General features: G+C 47.6%; 1 protein-coding gene across 5 annotated transcripts; it reads left to right on the top strand.

Moving 5' to 3' along the window:
- The first annotated feature begins 32 nt into the window (after positions 1-32).
- On the top strand, positions 33-25,365 carry SLX4 (SLX4 structure-specific endonuclease subunit). Of its 5 annotated transcripts, none has more exons than XM_080680521.1 (15): positions 45-112; positions 2,101-2,808; positions 4,180-4,401; positions 6,813-7,002; positions 7,910-8,128; positions 9,871-10,079; positions 10,202-10,521; positions 11,106-11,319; positions 11,767-11,855; positions 12,799-12,945; positions 13,746-13,915; positions 14,912-17,151; positions 22,692-22,791; positions 23,375-23,782; positions 24,240-25,365. In XM_080680521.1, exons 2-15 carry the CDS (start codon positions 2,478-2,480, stop codon positions 24,634-24,636), a joined length of 5,256 nt encoding a protein of 1,751 aa, XP_080536647.1. In that variant the 5' UTR covers positions 45-112; positions 2,101-2,477; the 3' UTR covers positions 24,637-25,365. The 5 variants fall into 5 exon arrangements, with proteins under 5 accessions (XP_080536649.1, XP_080536647.1, XP_080536645.1 ...); XM_080680519.1 differs by having other exon boundaries at positions 67-112; positions 4,180-4,434; XM_080680520.1 differs by lacking the exon at positions 45-112 and adding an exon at positions 132-229.
- Positions 25,366-26,695: the final 1,330 nt, after the last annotated feature.

The raw sequence follows: 26,695 nt of genomic DNA, 5'->3' as shown, positions 1-26,695 counted from the left end.
GAAGCAAAACTCCCCAACCGCTCTGCGCCTGCGCAATTGTCAGCGGGGAGCCGGGCGGCGCATGCGCAGGCTCAAGGCTCTCCGTTGAGAGGTTGCCGCGGCGGCGCCGGAGGTAGGAGGGGCCGGGCTTTGGGGCTAGGAGTCTGTAACTGGGAGAAGGTCCAAACATCTCGGGCCTTTTTCGCTCTCCGAAGGCAGAGGACCCTTTCTCGCCCGCTTCCAGCCGCGGGTAAACGCAGGAGCCGCGCTTGGATGGAGGAGGCCGGTGCTGTCTGAAGGGAGGAGAGGTGGGGGCATCCGGATACACACGGAGTCACTGCCCGGGGGTCCGTTAGGCGATCGTAGTTCGCCGTCAGAGTCCTTGGCAGCATCTCTTCAGGTTGAGTCCCCTGCCCGTTTCCCTTGTGTCGCCGGTTGAGGGGAGCAGGAGGGTCCGCCCCTCACCTGCCTATTCATTCCGCATATGCTGTGAGCTCGGCGCCGCGGTAGGTACAGCACTGAGTAGGCACAAGTCGCCGGCTCTCTGGAAACTTGCCGTCTCCTAGGAGCCGCTACTTCCTTAAGCAAATACTGATTGAGTACGTATAGGAGAGAGACTGTTTTAACAACAGAGTTGTTGAGACAGAGCTGTGTGGAGGGTGGAGTTTGCTTTAGCTCACCACATCCAATAGGATAAAATTCAGTTTGGTTAGCCTGACGTTCCAAGCACTAGGACACTGACCTCAGTTTCTCCCTGAAGCCTTCTCTCCAATCCCCACTATCTCTTCGCTCTGATTATAGCAAACTATTTGCAGTTAATTAAACAAATAATTGTCCATCACTTTTCCAAGTCAGGTGCCTGTCAGCCAAAGAGAATATGAAGTAAAATAGATGAATCTGTGCCCTCCTCAAGTTTTGAGCTTAGTAAGGGACAGATAATAAGTAAATGAATAAAAATATAAGAGCTGATACCCTGGAACCATACTGCCTGGATTTGATCCCAGCTCTGCCACTTCAAAAGCTGGGTGAACATGAGCCAGTTCCTCATTCATGTGCTTGATTCCTTGCTGTAAAGAAGGGATGACAGTAGATTCTATGAAATAGGATTGTTGTAAGGTTTCAATGAATTAGACTTGTAAAGCAATTGGACTGGTGCTTGACATACAGCAAGCATTCATTAAATGTTATCTATTACATATGATTATAACTTGTGATAAATGCTATTGTGAAAACTGTGTGATGAAAGAAAATAATAGAGGTGGAGAGGTTGTACTTAGATAAAGGATGAGGGGAAGCTTCTCTAAGGAGTTACATGGATGATGTGAATGAGTCAGCCATGCTAAGTAGATCTGGAAAGTTAGATGATTAATTGGATTAACTGGATAGCGGAGATTGCATTATTGGATTTGAAATAAATTTTCTGCCATTGAGTCATTCAATTTTGATTTTTGAAAACCCACTAGACAGTGCTGATGTAAATAATCATGCCCATAAGGCCTAACCTTTGCATTGGGCAGCATTCTAGCAACCTGAGTTTGGAGAGCTCTTACTAGGGTGAGAGGATGGGGAAAGTGGTCTTTTTTTACTTGGAAAATTGGTTGTATCAATGAAGAATGAGTCTCCTGTGTTCCTATCTTTGTTCCTGTCTCCTGAGTGTTCAAGGGCATATTCATTCCCATTCTCTCTCTCTCTCTCTCTCTCTCTCTCTCTCTCTCTCTCTCTCTCTCTCTCTCTCTCTCTCATTACATTGCCTGCTGATAGAGCCTCTGATAGTTTGTCTGGATTTGGGAATCATCATGTTTTTGTGGTGACTGCCCTTCATAGAATTCATTCCCCAGATTTCAGCAAAAACAATACTCTTTCAAGATGCCCAAGGTTTTCTGCTTGTGAAAGAACATGCTTTGATAGATTTCTAGACATCACCACCCCCCTCCCCCCACCGCCCTGTATCCCTTGGGTTGGGTTGTGATGTCCTTTAGGATGATGGCTCTGTGTTAATCAGGCTGTACCTGAGTATTGACAGGGATATTGTTACTCCTATACTCCACATGCTCCTGGAAGAAATGGCATGAAATGACAATATCTGTCTAATTACACTTACATGCTTTTGTTTTTCCACAGATGTGAAATTAAATGAACCAAATGTTCTTTATCACCATGGAGATATTGAAGAATCACCTGAGCAACAAGTTCATTGTATTCTATCTCAGAGGCATCTGTTGGACAACAAAACCTCTCAAATGTGAACTTTAACAGAGGGAAGCTTTAAACATGCTGTTTAACACAGGCACAATTTGAAGAAAGACATTTTAAATCATGGAGGGAAAAACAGTACTTTTTATTCAATTTTGCAAACTCTCCAGGTATCTCAGTGAGAATTAAAGAGGAACCCTAATGAAGCTGTGATTCTGAATAAGGCCCAGCTAGGCTCATTCTTGGACCCCCAGATTGACCCTCACTCCTCTGAAAACAAGCTTGAAAGCCTTAAAACTGATCAGATGATGGATGAGTCAGATGATGACTTTAAGGAACTCTGTGCCAGTTTTTTCCAAAGGGTGAAAAAGAATGGCACCAAGGAAGTGTCAGGGGAAAGGAAGACAAAAAAGTCCTCAAACATCACTCAGCTAACAAGCAAACCAACTGCTACCAAGAGCAAAACACTTCAAGGCCCCAGGGAGAGGAAAACTCGATCTGGTAGCCAGGCCACAAGGACAAAAAAGCAAGGGGTACCCAAGTGGCAGGAGAGTGAACCAGCTCCCTCTGAGAATGGAGAGGGAAGTGTGCTTGCTTCTGCTATGCTCTGGAGGAGTGCATGGAGCACCCAGACAGGTAACCCAGTTAGGAACATTGCCAGAACTTCCATAGAGGAAACCAGAGGTGGTTTGTACTATTTTAAACCAAGAGTTGGAAAATTTGCTGTAAAGGGCCATGTAGTAAATTTTTTTGGCTTTGCAGGCCATATGGTCTCTGTCACAACTCCCCAACTCCCTAGACAATAGTAAGTAAATGAACTGTGGTCCAACACAACTTCATTTACTAAAATAGGCAGCCCTGAGGACCATAGTTTGCCGACTCCTGTTTTAAATGATAGTCATAAAAAAATATAAGCCCTGTGTGAATTTTTCATACGATTATGTTTGGGGCCCTCTTCTTTTTCATTTCCTATTAATGTTTACATTATACTAGTAGACATGAGTTACATGAATGTGAAAATAATGCTGCTTCTCCCATTTTCTTGAATTCGTTTCACAGTGGGTACCATATGTTCCAGGAGAATCTTCAGTTCTTTCTTTCTCCTCCAAACAACTTTTCCCCCTTTTTTGGGGGGGGGGGGGGGGGAGAGGAGCAGTTTGTTTGTAGCTTTCTTACTCTCCTGCCCTTGATGTACTAAACCATATGCTTAGCATACATTCTTCATGCACAGCTGAAAACCACCTTGCATATATAATACAGCACTAGGTCTTTGGGCACCTGAGCTGTGTTTCTACATTTTTCTCACCTCACTTCCTGATTTTAATGTGTTTTTTTTTTTGCCCAGTATGGTCAGCATGACCTCTCAGTAGAGTGGCGGTAAGGACTTAGCTCACAGAGACTGTTGTAAGGCTTCAGTAATGTTGCTGAAATGTTGTTGGTCCCTCATGCTCTTTCTGAGAGTCTAGTGAAGGTATGCATGATTCCCCTAGAAAACTGCACCCCCACATATACCTGAAAAATTGATGTATAACTTCAGGGACTTCATAGATCCCCACTGGAGGCCTTTGTGGACACCAAGTTAAAGGAGAACTTCTGACCTAGAAAGATATAAATGTTTGTCGTTAATATTTCTTTAATAACAGTTTAATAGATATTCATATTCTATAAAATTTGCTCCTTTAAAGTGTACAGTTCAGTGGTTTTAGTATATTTACAGAGTTGTGCAACTATCACCACTACCTAATTTTAGAACATATTCATCACCCCAAAATAAACCCTGTGCTCATTAGCAGTCACTCTTCGTTCCCTTTCCTGCCTATGACAGGTACGTTGATATTACCATAAACAGTGAGGTTACCAACAAACAATCAGTCCTATTCACACTTGAGAGTTAAACCTAAACTAGCTGCTAAAGGACCCCTTTGAAACTTGGGTCTGACCTGTATTCAGAGGCAGAGTCATTTGTTTCTCCAGCTAGAACAGACACGTGAATATTTTCCTCTGCAGAGGCTGCTCCTAACGGTGACTCCCAGCCTCCTCCCTGTCTGACTGCTACGGTGCCAAGTCCCTCCAAACCCCGGGCAGCTGAGATGGTCCTACAGCGAATGCAGCAGTTCAAGAGAGCAGACCCCGAGCGTTTGAAACATGCTTCAGAAGGGTGCTCCCTCCAGCCTGCACTTGAGGAAAACATTCCAAAGGACCCTCGAGAGGCAATAATGGTGGGGAACGGTATGACAGGAGTTTTCTGTCTTCCCAACAGGCGTAAGTTCTAACTCTGGAGGAAAGGGAGTAGGAAGAAACCAACATTCATTGTGTTTCTGCTGAGGGGGGCTCGCCTGGCTTTCTACCTTTGCCACTTCATGTCATCTAGCCAGAGAACAAAGGGTCTCTTGGGTCATTTCTCACTTAGTTTCTTTGACAAGGTACCTCTTACTCTTGTTTTATTTTTTAATTTTAATTTTAAATTTTTTCCATACTGAAAATATATTACAGCAAACTCTTTATATCCTCAGCCTAAATTTAACAATTATTAACATTTTGCCATATATTTTTTACGTCTCTATAAATGTATGTGCTTCTTCTGTACTATATGAAAGTAAGTTAAATACATCATGACACTTTACCCCTAGGTTCTCCTTTATAATCACAACTAGAGGCCCAGTGCATGAAATTCATGCACGTGTAGGGTTCCTAGGCCTGGCCAGCGATCAGGGCCGATTGGGGCCTTCTGGCTGCCAGCTGGGGCCTTCCTTCATTCTGCACCACCCCCTGGTGGTCAGCGCATATCATAGCGAGCGATCGAACTCCCGGTTGAACTCCCAAGGGGACACATTGCATATTAGTCTTTTATATATATAGATACCATTGTCACACCTAATTTCCTAATATTGCCTGGTATCCAATCCCCCAATTATCCCAAGGATAGTTTTTGTAGCTGGTTTCCAAGGATTTGTCAGAACTATAAGTTCACACACTGCATATGGCTATAGCCAGTAGTCTGTTACGGTCTGAACTCTAGAACAGTCCCTTTGTCTTGGTTTTGTTGTTGTTTAGTCCTCACCCAAGGATATTTTTCCATTGATTTTCAGAGAGTGGAAGGGATGGGGAGAGACAGAGAGAGAAACATCAGTGTGAGAGGGACACTCCCTGTTGGTTGCCTCCTGCTCGTGCCCCACTGGGGCCGGGATCAAGCCTGCAACTGTGGTACATGCCCTTGACCAGAATCGAACCCACAAGCCAAAGGTCTAACCATTGAGCAGCCAGCTATAGCTGCGTTTTTTTTTAATGATACTTTTTGAAGAGTCCAGGATAGTTGTCTTTTTAAATTTACCACTTTCTGGATTTGCTTGATTGTTTCTACATGATGTCATTTAACCCATTCATGCAATCCCTGTGTTGCATTACACTGAGTAAACTAGAGGTCTCATGGGCTCCAAGTTAAACAGTTTGGTAACAGCGCTTTGCCGGTGTGGTACACTGCATATTATACCAGACCAAGAAGCACATAATATCCGGTGATTCCATTCTTTATCCCCTAAACAATATGAATCCTCATCTCTGATGAAAATATACAAAATGAAAGTAAATAGGAAGAAACTGTACTGACAGACCTATGAGTTAAGGAGCATATGTCTCTTGGTATTGCACTTGCAGATTTCACCTTAGAAGCATTGACGATTCTCAGGCTACCCCAAAGGTCCACACAGGTAGCAGGGTCACATCTGCCGTGGCATCAGTCCTTGAACACCCAAAGGGGTGCAGAGGAGTTGCTCAGCCAGTGTGTGAACCCAGCACCTCCCCTAATTGTGACTCAGTTGCTTCCATATATCTTCATATCATACCCAATAATGTTCAGGAGAGAGAAACCACTGCTTTGCTAAAAAATATATATATACATACACACCCATATGTATACATGTACATATACATATACATGGCACCAAAATAAAGCATGATGCTTTTCTGGCTTTGGTGGAAAGAGCGATAGGCCATTAGTAGTATTCCAGAATTGGGGATTTATGAAGTTTTCATGGCCCATTTCTCATGAACACCGAGGGTCTGCTTCAGCAATATCAGATGTGATAGAGGGCGGCAGAGGTGGACACGGCTACCTTGGGAACAATCTCTAGGCATTTCACTCTGACCTGGTTCTCCTAGGATGGGCAACGAAAGTTAGAGTAGTAGGAAAGGTTGAACTTTGAAGAGAAAACTTAGATTTGTTGGAATAGAATCCCTGACAACCTGACATGTCCAAAGCAGCGGACTTTAGCAGAAATGAGAAAAATGAAAGGAAAGTTCTTTAGGACCCGATACTCAGAGTAGTCCTGGACCACCAGTATCGGCCTTGCCTAGGAGTTGTTAGATATGCAGGACCGTGGGCTCCACCTGGACCTTTGTAATGTGAACGTTCATTTTAGCAAAATTCCCAGGTGAGTTTTACATACATTAAAGTTTGAGAAGTCTTATTCTAGGAGTCCCATTCAGTGCCCCATTTGACTGGATGGTGCCTGGAATGAGGCAGAGTCGTGTGGAGTCTGATTTCTCCACGTTACACCCATTGTCAGCGCTCTGTGAGATCTGACAGATGTGCCAAGGTGTGAGGATGAGCTCATCCTCATGGATCTTTGTCCTCTCCACAGGCTCTGGGCCCGGGCTTCCTGCCACAGAAAGCGACACTGCAGTGGCCTTGGCCCTGCAGCAGGAGTTTGGGCAGGAAGGAGCCACCGCACATGACGATAGTCTGGAGGAGAAGGGGTTGTTCTTCTGCCAGATCTGTCAAAAGAACCTCTCTGCTATGAACGTGACCCGAAGGGAGCAGCATGTGAACCGGTAGGAGCAGCTCAGCTGTCACCTTTCCTGTGGGCGGGACCAGAGCCAGGGACCCCTATGGCTTAGTGGAAATCAGATACCTTCCTGTGACAGTAGCTGGTGTTGGTGTCAACCTGCCCTTGCTTTTTATTTTTTAACAGCTTTGTTGAAAACGTATCATACAATTCACCCATTTAGAGTGAATAATTAATTCAATGGCTTTCATTTAGTAATATTCACAGTTATGTAACCATTCTAATAAATTTTAGAATATTTTCATCACCCCAAAAAGAAAACTTGTACCCATTACCACTTGCTCTCCATTGAACCCTCCCCGCCCCAGCCTCTGGAAACCACTGATCTGCTTTCTGTCTATCAGTTTGCCTATTCTGGGCAGAGTGGAATCAAATACTAGGTGGCCTTCTGTGTCTGGATTCACTCAGCATAGTGTTTATAAGGTTCACCCATGTTGTAGCATGTGTCAGTGTTTTATTCTTTTTTTTTTTTTTATGATGGAATGACGTTCTACTGTATAGGGAGACTACATCTTATCTGCTCATCCATTGATTGACATTTGGGTTGTTTCTACCATTGAGGTATTGCGGATAGAGCTGCTACGAACATGCATTTCATGTGTTTGCTTAAGTATCTGTTTTCAGTTCTTTTGGGTATATACTTAGGAGTGGAATTGCTGGATCATATGGTGACTCTTAAGTTTATGTTTAACCTGTCCTTGCTTTCTTTGGTCAACTTTGCTAACAGACACCTAAATTCCATGTCTGGAGGCTGATCACAGGCTGTGTGGAGGGACTGGCTTTTGGGGAACAAGGTTTGGCCCACAGCATGTCCATGTGGATGTGGATCCATGTTTGCTTCAATCCACATTACCAGGGAAGGTGGTTCTCCCGTGTTTACTGTCTTCCTTCAGGTGCTTGGATGAGTCTGAAAAGGCACTGAGACCTTGTGTACCTCAGGTCCCTGAATGCCCAATTTGTGGCAAGCCATTTCTCACCTCAAAGAGCAGAATCAGTCACTTGAAACATTGTGCAGCGAAGATGGAGGTTGACCCCCAGCTCCTGCTCCAGGCTGTGCGGTTGCAAACAGCTCAGCCTGAGGGGACCTGCAGCACACTAGCACAGACATCGAGGTGAGTCAAATGAAAAGGAAGAAAATCAAAGAAGTACTCTGCTTTGTTTTAAAAATAAAATAAAGCCTCATGTAGTGTTGTGGGACAATAGATTCTGGAAATGAAACATAGGTGGAAATCAGTCACAGTTTCCACCAGAATTGAATAGGGGACAAAGTCTGCATCCCAGGTGGCTTTGAAATGGTCTATGTGGGTGCGGGCGTGTCTGTGGACTGGATTCCTTAAGGTCCTTCCTCCTGAGAGTTTTCTGTTCCCAGGATCCTGCAGTCAGTGCCCTCTGGAGCAGCTAAGAATTCAGTAATTCACTTTACTACATCTATTTCATGTGTAGAACAGCCTCGCTTCCATCTCAGTAGACTGATTCTCATACTATTAATATAAGATTGCTCAGCATAGTTCAAAGAGTTAGTGAGACAGAACCATAGGCCTTTAAAAAATATTTGTATGAGTTAAATGCTTAAATGTTAACATAGGAGGCCCTGCTGATGACACAAGCCTTCAGTGTGCAAACCACAGGCACCCAAGTGGCAGAGGGTCAGCTTTGCGCTGCATTGCCCCTGTCGCTATGGATGCCAGAATAGACCCTAACCTTATAGGGAGCACAGGCAGTATCGGCCCTAGACTGTGATAGATTTGGGACTTCTTTCCTTGGACAGCTGTCAAGAGCAAAAGGAACCCGAGGGTGGTTTGTTTGTCCTGGCCACTGCCTTGCACACAGGTTCTGACCATGTGAGCTAGGTCAGTGCTGAGATGGGGAGTGCAGAGGCTGAGTCTTCACTAGTGGTCCTATCTGCATTTTAGCATTCAGCACTAGCATCATAGACTTAAGAACCTTAGGTACAGCCTACCTGCTGGCCGGGCCCTGGTATGTTGGGGTGGTTCCTTTTTCTCTTGGAGGTGGTGATTATCATGCAGGGTTCCCAGATTGTGATTAGATCTAAGTGATGAGATCTTCTAAGATGATACCTGGGATTCTGGAGCCATCACTGGCCCAGCAGAGAGCACAAGCTTTTGTGAAAGCCAGAGGTGCTTCCGGAATGCCCTTCAGCTGTAGGGAAGGTGATCTTGAGGTTGTCCTTCATTTCTTTCTCACCTTTACCCTTCTATCTTGCCCAGCCTGTTGGGAGGCAGCGGAAAGTATAGGTTCTCTTCAGCCAGAAAATCTTTCAGTAAATCTCTTTCGAACCAAATGAGTTCCTGCACATTGGCCTCCAAGCCCACTGACCAAGATGGTGGCCCAAGCTGAGAAGCCTTTCCTTCAGACCTTGGGCATAGGCACTGCCCTGCAGCCCCTGCAGGAGAAAGAGATCCTTTCATGGCCAATATACCCAGGACTACCTAAGGGGCATCTGAAGTATCAATGGGCAGAAGTTGGTGGGATCCAGGGTGCTGACTTGGAGCCATCGAATGTTGACTCTACCAGAAGGGTATGACCACATCCAGGGGGTGCAGTACCACTGCCGGTGTTGTATACCCACCAAGAACCTGGCTGGGCAGGATCACACAGAAGGACCCAGACACTCTGGAGTCTAAACTGTGCTGAACTTGTGGCGCAGGATCGTGTGAGCTTACGTGAGGCACAGAATGATCACAGTGAGCTCTGGGGCACTTGATGCCCCTTTTCTCTTTCCCCCACAGAGGAGAAGGTCCAGCCCTCTTTGGTCCAGTGGGGACCACCTCAGAACAGGAAGTGCTCCCAACCTCTGGCCATCACTAACCTTTCTGTTTGGCTGCCCTTTAAGCTTCAGCAATCACGTTGGAGGTCTGAAGCGGAAGGGAGCCCCCAACAAGAAGGGACCACAGAAGAGGCAGAAGGTCAATGAGCCTGAGGTGCTGTCTGAGGACCTGCTGGTGGCCATGGCTCTATCCCGGTCCGAGATGGAGCAGGAGGTTGTACCTGCAATGCTCCCGCTGGGAACTGCTTTTCCTGAGAGGACAAAACTGTCAGCAGGTATGTGTGACCATGAGTGGTGGCTCCCGGGGGAGCCTTGCCATCCTGCCTCTGGCTGAAGTTTACCACTGGCCTCAGGCTGTGTGGATGACTGTTATTGACTGTCACTTGTTTCTCTCTAGAGAAGAAGAGTCGAAAGAAGAAAGTACCCCTTACCCCACCGCAGTTGTTAGTCCAGGACTTGGAGACCACAGGAAGACAGATTGAGGATCGAGTGGCCCAGCTCTTTGCAGAGGAAGAAGTAGAATTGTCCAACACGCCACCACTTCCTGCAAGCAGACTTTTAAAGGAAGAGCTGGAAAAGGCTAGCAGGAGTCTACAACCACCTGAAGGGAAGCGGAACTTTCTGTGGGAGGGCAGCGCCCTGACCACGGCCTGGGCTCTGGAGTCCTTCTATATGGCAAGCCTGGTGCCCCCCATGGTGCCCCAGCAGTCCACCAAGGTGCGCCCTCCCCTCCGAATACATGCAGGTGGACTCTGAGGGGTTGGGAGCTCCAGGATTATGGCACTGGGAATCAACAGCTAGGGAACAGAAAGGTCTAGGAGGGGAGGGGATGCGAGGAAGCCTAGAGGTGTCAGCGATAGCGTTGTTTCTCTTTGCAGCCACTAGATGGCTTTCCTAGTAAGAACGGGGAGAACCGCTGGTTCCCAAATGTATTGCGTTCCTGGAGAGTTAGTTTAAAATGCAGAGTCCCAGGCTCTGCCCCCAGGGGCTGACAGAATCTATCTGTGATGCGGCCCAGGAGCCAAACAACCCTGATGCAGGTGGTCCTAGAGTCCGTACTCACTTGCTTGAGACCATTTAGATGACGTTAGGAAGATGGGGGCCCCCAGGGATCCTTCTGCAGATGTGATACCACAGACATGGCCTTCACTGTGACAGAAAGGCCTGCTGACAGATGGTGATGAAGAAAAGCTTTCCAGGGTTGTGCTGGGCTATGGCTGGCACCCTCACATCTGGGTGGCGGCTGTTACGGCAGTCATGTGGTCACTCTGGCTTCCAATTTCTTTCATGGTCTCACATAGGGGCCCACGCTGTCACCAGTGTTGTCTGAACAGCCACAGCTGGGCGTGCGCATGCCACCTGCCCTCCATAGTGCCAGTTCCAGGAATCTGTCACCCTCCGCCAGCCAAAGGGAGTACCAGGCCCTGCAGGACCTCATGGACCTGGCAAGAGAGGGGCTGAGCGCCAGCCCATTGCCCTGCAGCGGGGGTTCTGCTGATTCAAAGGGGACCACAGGTGAGACACAGGATGGGACACCTGGGCCAGCCCTGCCCTGTGGGCCCTCGCCTCCCTGTGACCAAGACCATGAAGGCAGCTCATTTTTGAGGTTCCCTGGCTCATCCCCATATGATGGGGAGAAAGGGCAGTCTAGTTGTTTTCATTTTGTTCTCAAAGGTGAATGTGAGACAGGTCAGTCTATTGCCATTTCCTTAAATTTAACCAAGGACAGAGCCGTTTATCCAGAGCGAGTGACTGGTGGGCTAGTTCTGTTTATTTTACTGCTTGTTTCCTCTCTGTTGGAAGGGGGTAGTGGTTTGTGGGGATCACTTTCACTGAAGAAGTCCGACTGAAGAATTTCCCAGGCTCTTTTGGGGTCAGCTCAGCCCACCGTTGATGCTCTTTCCCTGGAGGCTGACATTGCCAGGAAGTGATGTTCTTTTAACCTGTGAATCCTTCTCTCAGGGATAGATCTATTGCCTGGTGGCCTTCCACTGACTGGGTTTGTCCTGCCACCTGAGGAGCAGCACTTGGAAATGGGCGGCCAGGCTTCGGTAAGGACCTTTCCGTGGGCCTGGCTCTGCTCTGGCTCTGTAGTCTTGGCTGCTGGTGCTCGTATGTTCAGTGGGGTCAGCTCACTGCTGGCCTTCAAGCCTTTGTACAAGTCCCCTGGTATCCTTGACAGTATTTGAGCTGAGCCCAGCAAGAACCCACAGGAGCCTATCGGGGCTCCACCATAAGGCTTTGTCCCTTTTGTCACTGAACTTATGGGGGCAGCCTGGAGCCTGCTTGACTGGGAGCCCAGAGGGACCACCATTACTCTGTGAGATCCCCTCATTTAGCCGACTGCTCTGTGCATTTGTTTCTCAACGTTTCATTCATTCATTCATTCATTCATTCATTCATTCATGACTCACTGTGCCCCTCCGACGTGCTGGTCCTGGGCAGGCCTCCCCCTAAGAGTTCATGTTCTTAGGTGATGAATTGGTGAGAAGTTAGTTTTCCTTAGAGTGGATGTCACCCAGTTAGTATATCAGTATCACACCAAGTTCTGGTGACCATGGCACATAGAGAAGGGACTTGGAGGTCCTGTCAGCTGGGTCCCTGAACCATGTGGACAAGGGGGCCTCGTCTGTTACACCGGGCTGGTAAATTTCTTTACAGGGCCACACAGCAGAGTTTTTGAACCACTAGGCCTAGCGCACACAGCCCCCAGCAGCTACCACTGCTGCAGCTTCATCTTTATTAGAATAGTCACACCTCTCCACTTGCTGGTCCCTCCCATTTTAGGCCAGGCAACTCAGTGTAATAGAGAATTTGAGAACTTAGTGTTTTGTTCGTGTCACTTGAGTGACTTAAAGGTGGAACCTAATGTAGGAACCCTATTGAGAGGAGTGCAAGGGTCCGCCTGCCCACTCTCCGCCATCCCAGTTGGGGAACTTGCACAGTTAGAGAGGCAAGTGACTGATGGAAGTGACGGCTCTCCTCCTGTCTCAGCTCTCTCTCGGTTTGCTGGTTGCTGACTTCAGTGCCATGGTAAATAACCCACACCTGAGTGATGTCCAGTTTCAGATGGACAACGGGGAAGTGCTGTATGCCCACAAGTTCGTGCTTTATGCCCGATGCCCACTTCTCATTCAGTATGTAAGTACGCGGTGAACAAGCTGCGCCTCCATGCAACTCCTGCCATTCCCCCTCGAGCCTTTTTGTCTTTCTCCGTTGACCTCCCACTCCCCCTGTCTCCCTCTCCCTCTCCTTGCCTCTCTGCCCCTCTTTTCCTCATCACTCTTTGCTCAGGCTCTCTCTCTGTCTTCCTATCCTCCTGAGCTACCTCATTTCCGCTCTCCCACTTCTCCCTCCCTGCTCTCTCCCCCCTGCCCTAAATGTTTTTTCCTCTTTGTTGCCATAAGGTTACACTTCCATGGAGAAGACATGTTTGAGGTTAGGAAGTGGTCTGAGGAAATGACCTCGGGATTGGCAAACATCAGATTTCTTGTCCCATTGAATAAAAATCCTTTCCTCCTCCCCCGGAATTGTTTTTCCCCTCTATTTGCATAATTATGAAGATTTATAATTGACCTGTATAAAGTTGAGCTGCTGACAGACATTTCTGTGTTGACTTACGTTAGACTTGAATATTGTGTTGTTGGAATCCAAGAAACTGCTGTTGGTCTATCAGAAAGTTCTGGTGCCTTTGATATGTTTGTCAAGCAGGAGCCAACTGGATTCTTGAGCACCTGTCCCTGATTTGATTTTGAAACAGAGAAGTTTTACAGTTTAAACTGCAGAACTTCTGGTCAACAAATGGAGTGACACTGGCTAATGCTCATCCCCGGACTAAGGCTATAAGAGTAGAGACTCACAGGACCCACCCAAGACCATCTGCTTCGTCCCAAGTCATGACCTTCCAGTCTGTAAACCTTTATACTTTATTTCACCCTCAGGTAAACAATGAAGGATTCTTCGCTGTAGAAGATGGCGATTTAAGAACCCAGCGTGTCCTGCTGAGTGATGTGAGCACTGAGGCTGCCCGTGTGTTCCTGCATTATCTCTACACTGCAGACACTGGCCTGCCTCCCCAGCTGACCCCTGACCTCAGTTCTCTGGCCTGCAGGTCCGCATTGTTCTTTCATTTACTTCATGGCTTTTGACATTAACTGACAAGGTTAAGGGGAGGATCAGGGCTGAGTCCTTTCTATTATTTTTAATTCCTAGTTTATGCCCAGTGGTGACTTTGAACAAGGCATATTGATAGGAAGTCTGGAAAGAAATGGACCCTTGCAGGAGAGCCGAGGCTGCTTAAAGAGTCCTCTGCCTAGTCTTGTGGCTTTTAGCCACCGAGGTGTGATGAGTGGGTGGTCCTTAGCCTCAGTTCTTCCCAAACACTGCTGCTCCTTGATCGCCCACCACTAAGATCAATCAACAGCAGTCCTTTCCCAAGTCCCAGAAAATAGAAAATGGACAGAAGGTTTATTCCAACTCCCATGAATTTGCACCTACCCAGCTTGTCCACACCAGTATCGCAGGAGAAGTGGCAAGTTGTTCAACAAAAAAGGTGTTCTACCTCCTGACAAGGTGTGAGGGCCTCTGGGATAAAAAAACAACTTGTTCATCCAAGGCCATGTCATCCCTCCGATGCATTCTTAGGAAAGCATTGGCTCAGCCTCTAGGGTTTTAAATGTACTGATGAGACCACAGAACCTTCAAGCAGGTGGGAGGCTGACGCACTCATTGGCCTGGGCTGACCCATGACAGGTTGTCTGCTTTTAGTTTGCATCAGTCACAGTGCTTTGGGTGCCTTTCAAGGCAGCATGTGCGCCCCAGTTTTGCAGTACCACCAGCTGCTATTATCTTCAGCTCAGCATGATGTGACCCTTTACATTTGCATAATGGAGTTAGTGAGCCCTACCTCATGAGTCTCTGTTTCGAGAACCAAGTAGCCTGGGGTGTTGCACGTGCACCCTAGTCACAGGAGAGCAGGGAGAAGCCAGGACTGAGTCATGATTGTCCTCCTTGTGAGGACTTGCACTCCAATCCTTGCCTGTGCTGGGAGCACCAGGCGGCAGTCTCTGTGTTGGACCGTGATGATGCATGGCGTTTCCTATTGCAGGTTTGGTGTGAGTGAGCTTGTTCACCTGTGCAAACAAGCATCTGTCATGATGGATTCAGAGGGCAGACGGGAGGAGAAGGAAGATGAGGATTGTGAAACCAGAGCAGAGAATTTCCAAGAACTCTTGAGGTCAATGTGGGTAGGTGAAGAGGAGGAAGCAGAAGCCTTGTTGAAATCTGAGGGCCTTGAAGAAGATAGAGAAAAGGTCAATGAAGCAGAAATGGAAGAAATTTATGAATTTGCTGCTACTCAGAGAAAGCTGCTCCAGGGGGAAAGAGCTCCAGAGATCAAAGAAGAAACTAACCAGCTTGGGGAGGACAGTCCAGGTTCTAGGCGAATCCTACCAAACATCCAGGTTAAAGAAGAGTCAGAAAATATAGAACAGATGGAACCATCTGGGCAGGGAAGAGATGAGTGCCTCACCAAAAGAAAAAATGAGAGACAGTCCATGTTCCTGCCACTCAAGGGCCAGTGTTCAGATGGAGAGGAGGAAGCAGAGGCCCCAAAGGAAGCCCTGGATCACACCAGCTCCTCTTGCTCCTCTCAGGGCCGCTGGGCAGAGGAAAAGGAAGGACGCTTTATGTACTCAGTTGATGATGTTGATGATGAACAGCCCTTTTCATCAACTCCAGGAGGGCATCCTGAACCATCCCAAGTAACAAGTGATCACGAGAGAGGCAATGGCACTATCAAACAAAGGCGGGGACAGAGCTCTCATCGCTCTAGTCGCCGGCAGGCACCTCCATCACATCCATGCTTCTTCCTATCACAGCCCACTCCGGGCAGGAGTCCACGCCAACCACACCTTCACCCTCATCACAAAAATGACTTATCCCCACCGACGCCCCAATCTCAGGGCAGAGCTTCCAGGGTGGCCTCCCAGGACACACCATTGAAGCAGAAGAGGGGCCGGAGCCTTCTCACGCTATTTAACCATCCAGGGTGCCAGGAAGGTGAAGAACGTAGTTCTGTGTTGGAATGCAGAAATAAAGAGACCCTGACCTCACCAGAAAAGTCTCCATCCATCGACCTAACTCAGGCAAAACCTGGCCAACAGAGCTCCAGATCTCAGAATTCTCCCTCCAACATGAACAGAGAAGATGAGATTATCCTTTTATTGGATTCAGATGAAGAGCTAGAGCTAGAACAAACCAAAATAAAGTCAGTTTTTAATGGTTCCTTGGAAGAAAAAGTTTTAGAAGTTAGCCCCAAGTTCTCTGACCTGTTCTCCATCATTGACGTTGATGCAGATCAGGAACCTTCCCAAAGCCCATCAAAGAGAGAGGCCACAGTGCAGCAGGAGGAGAGGCAGCCGTCAAGGAACCCGGGCTGTGTGGGTGGCAGAGGGTCCTCCCAGCTGTTCTGTAACCGCGAGAGCAGCCCGGATGAGGACAGCACCACAGACACCTCGTGGCTGGTACCTGCCACCCCGCTCGGCAGCAGAAGCCACGAACACTCATCACGGACCCAAATCATGGGTCTTGGGTCCAGGACTTCAGCATATGAAATGGCTCAGCTCCAGCCCAGGGCCCCATTAGAAAGCAGGGATGGACCCAAAGCCACTAGTAAGTTTTCAGCAATTGTGCACCAGACATCATCATCCTGCCTGGTCCCTGTCAATCGCAGAAGCCCTTCCAGTCCCAGCCCCAGGCACCACAAGCACTTTTCTGTGCTGACTCCCTGTCCAGCCTCAGGAGGCCTCACTGATTTCAGTGGGCAGTTCCAGAAGCGCTCGCTGCCTAGGCCGAGGCTGCTGAATCAGGCCACAGCGAGCGAAGTGGTGGAGGTGGAGGACAGTGAAGATGAGCAGGAGGTAGCCTCCCATCAGGCGAGCAGCAGCTCCCTGTTGGACAGCGGTCCCCCCATTCTAACTGAGGACTGCTGTTGGCATGTCGAGCCCCTCTCACCAATTCCAATTGATAATTTGAACCTTGAGCGGACTGGCCCCCTGAGCACCAGTAGCCCAGGCAGCAGGGCCAGGGAGGCCCCAGACAGTGGTGACTGCCACTCCCCAGCACTCCTGAGTACCACCCCCATCCGTGGAAGCTGCACTGGCCAAAGGAAGTCTCAAGAGAAATCCCCTCAGGCCAGCTCCCCTGGGAGCAACAGGCTGAGCTTCTTGAATTCAGCTCTGTGGGACAATTGGGATGGAGAAGAACAGAAGTCTCCAGAGGCCCTTTCTCTGGCCCAGACACCGAGTACTGATCGAGCTCAGAAATCAGAAGGGTTAGAAAAGCCAAGTGAGTAGTGGGGAGAGTTGTTTATCTTTTACATTCTTTTTTTAAAAATTGATTAAGGTATTACGTATGTGTCCTTATCCCCCTATTGCCCCCCCACCCCACTCCCATACATGCCCTCACCCCCCTGGTATCTCTGTCCATTGGTTATGCTTATATGCATGCATACAAGTCCTTTGGTTGATCTCTCCCCCTTACCCCCACCCTCCCCTACCTTCCCTCTGAGGTTTGAGCATCTCATTGATGCTTCTCTGTCTCTGGATCTGTTTTTGTTCATCAGTTTATGTTGTTCAATATAATCCGCAAATGAGTGAGATCATGTGATATTTATCTTTCTCTGACTGACTTATGCTAATTCTTTTACACTAAGGACCCTGGAGGAAATCAATAATGATAACATGGGGTGGCAATGCTGAAGGGCCTGCTGACCTGTGACAAGCCCCTTCCTTGCCTTCTAGAATCCTCTCCATAGTTGAGGGAGAATAGGCTTGCTATCAAACACATACTTCTTAAATAGTAAGTCAGAGCTTTCTAAACTTGCTTGGACCCTATAGCTCACCTGGGCACTTGTTAAAAATCCCTGCCTATGGACCCCACTCCAGAATACCGAGCCAGCACCTCTGAGAGGCCCAAGTGTCGGGTATGCCTTAAGATTGGGCAAGTGCAGTTCCTCACAAAATTAAACACAGAATTGCCATTGTGACCCAGCAGTTCCACTATTATGTATATATCCGAAAGAATTAAAATCCAGGACTCAAGCAGATCCTTGTACACAAATGTTCACAGCAGCTCTATTCACAATAGCTAAAAAGTGGAGCCCTAGCCAGTTTAGCTCAGTGGATAGAGCATCAGCCTATGGACCAAAGGATCCCGGGTTCAATTCTAGTCAAGGGCACGTACCTTGGTTGCAGGCTCCTCCCCAGCCCGGGCTCTGATCAGGGCTCGTGTAGGCGGCAACCAATTGATGTGTTTCTTTCACATCAGTGTTTCTCTCTGTCTTCCATTCTCCCTAAAAATCAATGGAAAAATATCCTCAGGTGAGGATTAACAACAAAATAATAAAATAAAATAAAATAAAAATAAATAAAAGGTGGAAACAACCCAAGTCCCTCAACTAATTGAATAGGTAAATAAAATATGGCCTATCCAAATAATGGAATATTATTCAGCCATAAAAAGTAATGAAGCACTGACACATGGCTACAACATGGATGAATCTTAAAAACATGTTAAATGAAAGAAGCCAGTCACAAAAGATCACATATTGTATGATTCCATTTATATGAAATAACCAGAATAGTCAAATGCATAGAGATAGAAAGCGGATTATTGGTTGCCAGGAGTAGAAGGGGTGACTGCTTGCAGCTATGGAATTTCCTCTGGGGGGATTAAAACATTTTGCAACTAGATAGAGGTGGTGGTTGCACAACACTGTGAATACCAAATGCCACTGAATTACTTTAAAATTTTATTATGTGAATTTCATCTCAATTTAAAAACAACAGATGGGGCTGTGAGAGAGGCCTGTTATGGGCCTCAGTGGAGGATGCCACTTCCCAGCTTATTTCATTCATAGAGGAGAATCAAAGCACCCAGTGTAGGCCCCTCAAGGTGCTGCCCCTTCCCCAGCCGGGCAGATCCAGGGAGAGCCAGGAAGGGCAGGGTGGCACTGAGCAGTGACTAGTAACAGGGAAGCAGAGCTTATGGACAGGGCATCTGCCTTTGACCCGATGTTTTATTCCCTCTTAAAAAAATCCTAGACCAATTGGGCATCGTTGACCAGCACTTTCAGCCTTGAGTGGGCATCTGAATTCCCTGGAGAACTTCAAAAACAAGTGGACAGGCCCCACCCCAGAGTTTCCGCTTCAGGAGGTCTGGGTATGACCAAGAATTTGCATTTCTAACCAGTTCCCAGGTGATGCATGAGAACAGCTGTAGTACACTTTAGACCAAAGGCCTTAATCTGAATTTGAAGTGAGAAACTCTCCCAAATTGTATATTAAAATGTTGTGCATTTTATCCCAAATATTACACATTTATGTTTAATTACTAACATATATAAGTACTACAACATTAAAAAACATGGTACCATGAGAATGTATGAAAGGAATTTGATTAAGTTTAGGATTTTCAGGCTAGCTTCATTTGTTTTTGTTTTTGTTTTTCATTTTTAATCTTTACTGTTCAGATTATTACAATTGTTACTCTTTTTCCCCCGGTTCCCACCCCACCCTCTGCCCTTACCCCTCCTCCCACTGTCCTCATCCATAGATGTACGATTTTTGTCCAGTCTCTTCCTGCACTCCCCACACCCTTTTCCCCCCGAGAATTGTCACTCCACTCCCTTTCTATGCCCCTGATTCTATTATATTCACCAGTTTATTCTGTTCATCAGATTTTTTATTCACTTGATTTTTAGATTCACTTGTTGATAGATATGTATTTGTTGTTCATAATTTTTATCTTTACTTTTTTCTTCTTCCTCTTCTTTAAGAATACCTTTCAGCATTTCATATAATACTGGTTTGGTATTGATGAACTCCTTTAGCTTTTTCTTATCTGTGAAGCTCTTTATCTTACCTTCAATTCTAAATGATAGCTTTGCTGGGTAGAGTAATCTTGGTTGTAGGTTCTTGCTATTCATCTCTTTGAATATTTCTTGCCACTCCTGTCTGGCCTGCATAGTTTCTGTTGAGAAATCAGCTGACAATCATATGGGTGCTCCCTTGTAGGTAATTAACTTTTTCTCCTGCTGCTTTTAATATTCTCTCTTTGTCTTTTGCTCTTGGCATTTTAATTATGATGTGTCTTGGTGTGGTCCTCTTTGGATTCCTTTTGTTTTGGGTTCTCTGCACTTCCTGGACTTGTAAGTCTATTTTTTCACCAGGTGGGGGAAGTTTTCACTCATTATTTCTTCAAATAGGTTTTCAGTATCTCGTTCTCTCTCTTCTTCTGGCACCCCCATAATTCTGATGTTGGTACGCTTGAAGTTGTCCCAGAGGCTCCTTACACTGTCTTCATATTTTTGGATTCTTTTTGCTTTTTGCTTTTCCAGTTGGGTATTTTTTGCTTCTTTGTATTTCAACTCTTTGACTTGATCCTTGCGATCATCTAGTCTGCTGTTGGATCTCTGTATATTATTTTTTATTTCAGTCAGTGTATGCTTAATTTCTAGTTGGTCCTTTTTCATATCCTCGAGGGTCTCGCTAAATTTATCGGCCTTTTCTAGGTTATTCTTGAAAAACCTTATAACCATGGTTGTGAACTCTATATCCAGTCATTTGCTTTCCTCCATTTCTTTCATTTGTGACCTGTTTCTTTGCCTCCGCATTTTGGCTGCTTCCCTGAGTTGATAGAGTGGCTTTGTGTGCTAGGCGTTCTATAGGGCCCAGTGTCTCAGCCTCCACAGTTACCTGAGGTGGACACTCTTGGTGCACCCCTTGATGGGCTGTGTGCACAGTCTTGTTGTAGTCAAGCCTTGATTGTTGTTGGTATCACTGGGAGGAATTGACCTCCAGGCCAATTGGCTGTGAGGATCAGTTGTGTCTACTCTGCAAGAACTTCTGTGCTGGAGACACCCTTATGAGACAAGACTTGCTTCAGTGGGGCTTTGGTGCTCACTGAGTCTGCCCCCTGAGTGTGTCCCTTATAGATCTGAGGAGTTGTAATCTGGATGGTCCCACTCTGACCCCTGGGTACACTGGCTCTTGGATCTCCAAGGAGGTGCTAATTTAGCCTCTGGCTGAGGCCACCCAGCAGGAGCTACAGAGAGATCTGCAGATTTCTCTTCTTTGTTTGGGTTTTGGAGGTGCCCATATGAGGTCCAGCTGTGAAGCAGTGCAAGCTGCTGCGGGGCCTTGGGCCTTCTTTTGGATGGTCTGGGTCTCTCTGACTCAGCTGCAATTTGTTAGGTAAGTTTAGAATTCAAAGGACCAGGCCATTTATAGCAAAAGCCTCTGTGCTCAGCTTGGATGGGGCGGAGTCTCAGGGTGGAGCAAACAGCTATTGCTTCATGAGGCAGGATCTCAGGGTGGAGCATACAGCAATGGCTTCCCGTCAGCCCTGCCCTAAGAGGCCCCTGGGTCTCAGTGTCCCGCGGTAATCGCTGCAAGCACCTCTGAGAGAAAGCCGCCCTCGAGTTTCACCCGCTGCCAGACAGTCCAGTTTCTCCCCGTATGAGCCTGGGTCCCCAGAGTCTCGCCCAGAACTGGAGTTCAGAGCAGTTGGGAGCTTTTGTCTCCCTCCCAATTGAGAAAGCCAGCCACATACTCAGTTTCCTGCCCTCTCAGCGCACGCACGCCTCTGTACCTCTGTCTTCCGCAGCTCCTGTGAGTCTCAGTGTGCTTTTCTCTTTCCTTCTAGTTGTAGAATTTCCACTCAGCCAACCTTCCTCTGATTCTGGATGATGTCCATTTTGTCCTTTAGTTGTAGTTTTGAAATTATTGTGCGAGGCAGCAGTTTAGTTGTTTACCTATGCCGCCATCTTGGTTTCTCCCCTATGTTGTGCATTTTTTTTTTAAATATTTTATTGATTTTTTACAGAGAGGAAGGAAGAGGGATAGAGAGTTAGAAACATCAATGAGAGAGAAACATCGATCAGCCGCCTCCTGCACACCTCCTACTGGGGATGTGCCCGCAACCAAGTTACGTGCCCTTGACCCGAATCGAACCTGGGACCTTTCAGTCCGCAGGCTGACGCTCTATCCACTGAGCCAAACGGGTTTTGGCTGTTGTGCATTTTTTAAGGAGAAAGCCTGTTGATTTTATTAGAGTCTTAGAGGACTCCATGCTCATAAAAAGGATAAGAACCAAAGTCCGTTCTTTCCTAATTGTCCCATTTATTTTTTAAATACCCATTTCTTTTTTAAAATAACAGCTTTATAGAGACATTTTCACATACCATAAAATTCACCCTTTAAAATGTACCATTTAGTGTTTTTTAGTATGTTCACAATATTCTGCAACCATCACCACTAATCCCAGAACATATTTTAAAAATATATTTTTTTATTGATTTCAGAGAGGAAGGGAGAGGAAGAAAGAGATAGAAACATCAATGATTAGAGAGAATCATTCATTGGCTGCCTCCTGCATGCCCCACACTGGGGATCGAGCCATAACTCGGGCATGTGCCCTGACCGGGAATCTAACCGTGACCTTCTGGTTCATAAGTCGATGCTCAGCCACTGAGCCATAGAACATTTTTATCACCCCAGAAATAAACACTGTACTTATTAGTAGACACTGCCATTGCCCAGTCATGCCAGCCTGTGGCAACCACTCATATGCTTCTGCCGCATTCACTTAGCATCAGCATTGCACAAGGTCGCCCTGGCCCTTATCATGTGCCAGGTGATGCTTTCTAACAGGAAGACATGATGCCAGAGTCAGATTGTGAGGGGGTGGACATAACTACTCTTACGGAGCAAATGGACTGGGCTTTCTTCAAGTACATCTTTCTCTTGGTTATATCAATAGGGTCGGAAAAGGTAAACCCATGTCCCTCCTACTAAAACATATGTTTCTTTTGTTCTTTATGGAAGGTGCTAATCAGAGGAAGAACTTGCCCCCAAAAGTGCCCATAACACCAATGCCACAGTATTCCATCATGGAGACCCCAGTACTAAAGAAGGAACTGGACAGGTTGGTAGTGTTCTTGAAAGCTTGCTCATTAGTGGTCCCTCCCTCCTGCAAGTGACCAGTCCTAGCGAGGTTGTGAGATGTAGGGCCCATCACCAGATCCACCCTGGGCTCTGGTGTGGGGGTCGCTGTGTGTGGGGGCGAGGAGGGGCGTGTGTGCCTACCAGCTCTCCACATGCTGTTCCCCAAATTACCCAGGCCCTAAGAAGCTAAGAAATGAGGCTTTTCCAGGTTACCCATCAGGTGACAGGTCTCCATATGTCATGTGGGTGGAGATGGGACCCTGGCCTTAAAAATATGAGTAAGGGGACATGATTTTTTAAAAGAACAACAAATCTTTCCTATCCTAATAAATCTGCTCTTCACATTGGGTCCAGGGAAGTCATCGCCACCCCCATTGTTCAGAACATGGGAAATGGCCCTTTTGGAATATTCTTCAGAGTAAGCTCAATTGGCACACAGGATAGACGCTAACCTCTGAATGCTCATAAAAGTCAGGCATTTAAGATTTCAGTTACAGCATGAAATTAATTATTTGTTGAAAATTGTTTGCTCTTTGCTGAAGTTCAACTGTTTCTCCATTCAGATTTGGGGTACGCCCTCTGCCCAAACGCCAGATGGTCCTAAAACTGAAGGAAATATTCCAGTACACTCACCAAACACTGGAGTCAGACTCCGAGGACGAGAGCCAATCCTCACAGGTACCCCTGGAGGCTCCTCGCAGCCAGACCCATGCCACCAAGACCTCCAAAGCTTCAAGGGCAGCTAGTCGTGCCAGGCTGCAGGCCACGTCTGACCCTATTCCTCAAAGATCCAAGGGACCAGCTAAGACCAAGGGTCCCCGACATCGGAAGCAGCCTGGTGGAAGTATCCCCCATATGTCACCAGCCAAAGAGGTGCCTCTAGGCCCTGATGGTGACACCCAGCTCCCGGCCTCCCAGGAATCCACGGCCACCTCTGTGGACAGCAGTGACAGCTCATTAAGCTCACAGAGGTAAGCAGGTCAAAGGACGGGGCCAGTGGCTTCCTAGGTCCTTTGACCAGTGGGTCTCAGCACTGACACAAGTGATGCCTAATGGCGGATGTTCAGAAGCCCCAGTGCCTTCTGGGTTGGAACTACGGAAAATCTAGGTGGGGTTCAAAGGCAGTCCCCTGAGCAGTCCTTTGGAGCTCCCACATCCTCAACCCGCAGGGTGCTCCCTGGAGTGGGGCCAGCCCAGCATGCCTTCTTGATGGGGGCCTGCTGCCATCGATGGAAGTTTCTGGTGGAGGACAAGATCCTGCTCAGGCCAGCAGCTAGAGTGCCAGGGACACAGCACTGGGGGTTCATCCATGCCATGAACCAGCTCCACAGGGGATATAGAAATAACTTCTTTCTTCAAATAGGCTCCTGGTCTTGGGGGACTGTAGGGAAGGGGTGCCACAAAATAGTAATACCTGGTTCTTTTCAGTTCTTCCTGTGAGTTTGGAGCGGCCTTTGAGTCTGCAGGAGAAGATGAGGAGGGTGAGGAGGGGGTCAGTGCTTCACAGGCGGCTGTCCAGGTAGTGGCCACGGAAGAGGCAGTGAGGCACTACATCCGCTCCACACCAGCTCTCTACCGCAAGGTCCTGCTGTACCAGCCCTTTGAGCTGGCGGAGCTGCAGGCTGAGCTGAAGCAGCAGGGCATCCGCATGGCCACGAGGAAGCTGCTGGATTTCCTGGACGCCCAGTGTATCACCTTCACCACCGCTACAGCCCGGAAGGAAAAGTTCGAGAGGAAGAGGCGGCTGCCCGTGGGCAAGAAGAAAAGAGGCAGAACTGATGGTCCTGTCCGCCGCTCCCCACCTATGCCTGTCAGCAGCCTGTGAGGGTCTTCGACCCCTTCAGCAAGCCAGGCCTCCACAAGCATTTCTGGGCCTTGGGACCATATCTGATCCCTCTGTGAAAATGACCAACATGGATCAGCTTCTTTTCCACTCCATTTCCTGGGGTGGTATTCGGAGCATGTCACCCACTGGATTTAGGGCCCCTGGCCTCCTCCCTCTATCAGTGCCCACTATTTATCTCCCTTTAATCCTGTTGGGCCAGTGTGTGTTTCAGAAGGGCCTCTGCCAGCTGGCCAGGTTGAGGCCTGACTTGGCACATCTTTTGCTCTCTATACCCATCAGCTATAGTATGTCCATTTGAGATGGATACCCAGGTCCAGTTTGCCCTGTCCATCTTCCTTCTCAGTGCTGGTTCTGTAATCCCAGCCTCCACCAGCAGACCAGGTGTCCACAGGCCTCCCACCCTGCCATGCCCCAGGTACTCTGCTGACCCAACCATTCTGCCCGACACCCTTATTGTCACCAGCAGTCTCCAAACTGGCCAGTGCAGAAGGGCCCAGCACAGCTCTGAAGTCCCCAGAACAAGCATGTTCTTTGTGACCTGGTTCGGTTGATGTGTTAGAGCTGCCTCCAACCTCAGGAGCAGTGAAACACAGGTAAGGCCTGGAAAAGAAGAGTTTGGGTCTCTGCATCCTTGTGAGCGTCTTGTCTGTTTTAAATACAGTGTCGTCCATTTTATATGATGTGCAATAAAAACAAAAATGCTTTATGAAAACCTTCTAACTTCTCCACTCTAGAAACGTAAGGAGGGAAACCGGCCATAAGCATCACCCACAGCTCCCTGCTGTGCTGTCCCCAAAGTATGTCTGCAGAAGGCCTTTGTGCCTGTTCTTTATCTCAAGGGGTAATCCAGGCCTTCTGACCCCTCTTTTTGCTTCAGTTCTTAGATAATAGATGTTCATTCATCCACACAACTGTCTGTCCATACAACCACATTCAGAGCCTTTACCAGGTGCTGAGCTCCAGCCCTTGATGCTCAAAGAAGGCCCAAGCTCAGTAGCCTCACCTGGACTTTGTCACAGATACAGGCTAAGGCCGCCAGACACACTGAGTCAGAATCTACATCTTAATAGGATGAGTTTGTGAGGCCTGCTCTTTCTTGCCTGGTGCAGGGTCCCAGGAGGGAGGGAAACCAGTGGAGGAGACAGACTCGTCTGTCCTGTGCCCAGCATGAGGGTCAGTGCTCAGGTGGTCTGAAGGGACAGCTTCCTAGAGAGGGGGTTTGTAACCTGGGCCTCAGACATGCAGCATTCAGGAAGGTGAAATGGGGTTCCTTGAACACACATTGTGTCCTGGTTTGTGACCAGGTGTAGAGGACAGAGGCAGACGATTAGAGGGACACCCAGGGTTAAGTCATACAGCTACTGGCAGATGCTGCTTTGATCAGACTCGAGATGGAGTCGCCTGTTTTAGAAGGAACCACGTGTTTCTTACATGAAGAGCTTGACCTCTCTCCCCTAGTATAGACTGTTTTAGAGAAGTGAGATGGAGTTGGGAAGGTAAGAGACGACGGGATCCTTACTCAGCTTCACTGCTCCATGAGAGAGACCATGGACCTGGACATGCAGCTTTAGGTGAGCTCCCCCAAGAGAGGCCTGGGAGCCCTAACTCCTGGGAAGGCATCCCAGACTCAGAGTGTTACCAACTCCAGGTTGATAAGGAGATGTGGTGGGGGAGAGATTAAAAGAGGTAAAAAGCCCAAGGCCAGGAAAGACATGGAAGGCAAGGCCTTGTGACCCAATACCCTGGTCAGTCAGGTTTGTGTGGTGTGCCCACCAGAAGCCAGCAGGGGTCAGGAGCTTGAACCTTTGTGCAAAGCAGAAACGGAGTTAAAAACCAGCCACTGTAATATAGAAACCTCCACAACCAGAGAATAATTGGCGGTATCCAGGAAAAGAACCTTGACCCTTCCATAGAAATCAGACCTGACGGGCACACAGAAATTAGGGCCAGCTAGTTTGGAAAGGAAAGCAGTGGCGAGAGCTGCCCTCCCAGTGCCTGCAGCAAGGCTGGAGGAGCCAGACCAGTGATGAGCCTCGTG

Source organism: Plecotus auritus (assembly GCF_963455305.1).
Source record: "Plecotus auritus genome assembly, chromosome: 7".
Lineage (NCBI taxonomy): Eukaryota > Metazoa > Chordata > Mammalia > Chiroptera > Vespertilionidae > Plecotus > Plecotus auritus.
This window is presented reverse-complemented; position numbering and strand designations above follow the sequence as displayed.

Coding starts and splice junctions, on each gene's coding strand:
- SLX4 (XM_080680519.1), top strand. CDS start 2,478: ATGATGGATGAGTCAGATGATGACTTTAAGGAACTCTGTGCCAGTTTT. Junction 12,946..13,745: donor GCCCACTTCTCATTCAGTAT/GTAAGTACGCGG, acceptor TTTCACCCTCAG/GTAAACAATGAAGGATTCTT. Junction 13,916..14,911: donor CTCAGTTCTCTGGCCTGCAG/GTCCGCATTGTT, acceptor TTCCTATTGCAG/GTTTGGTGTGAGTGAGCTTG.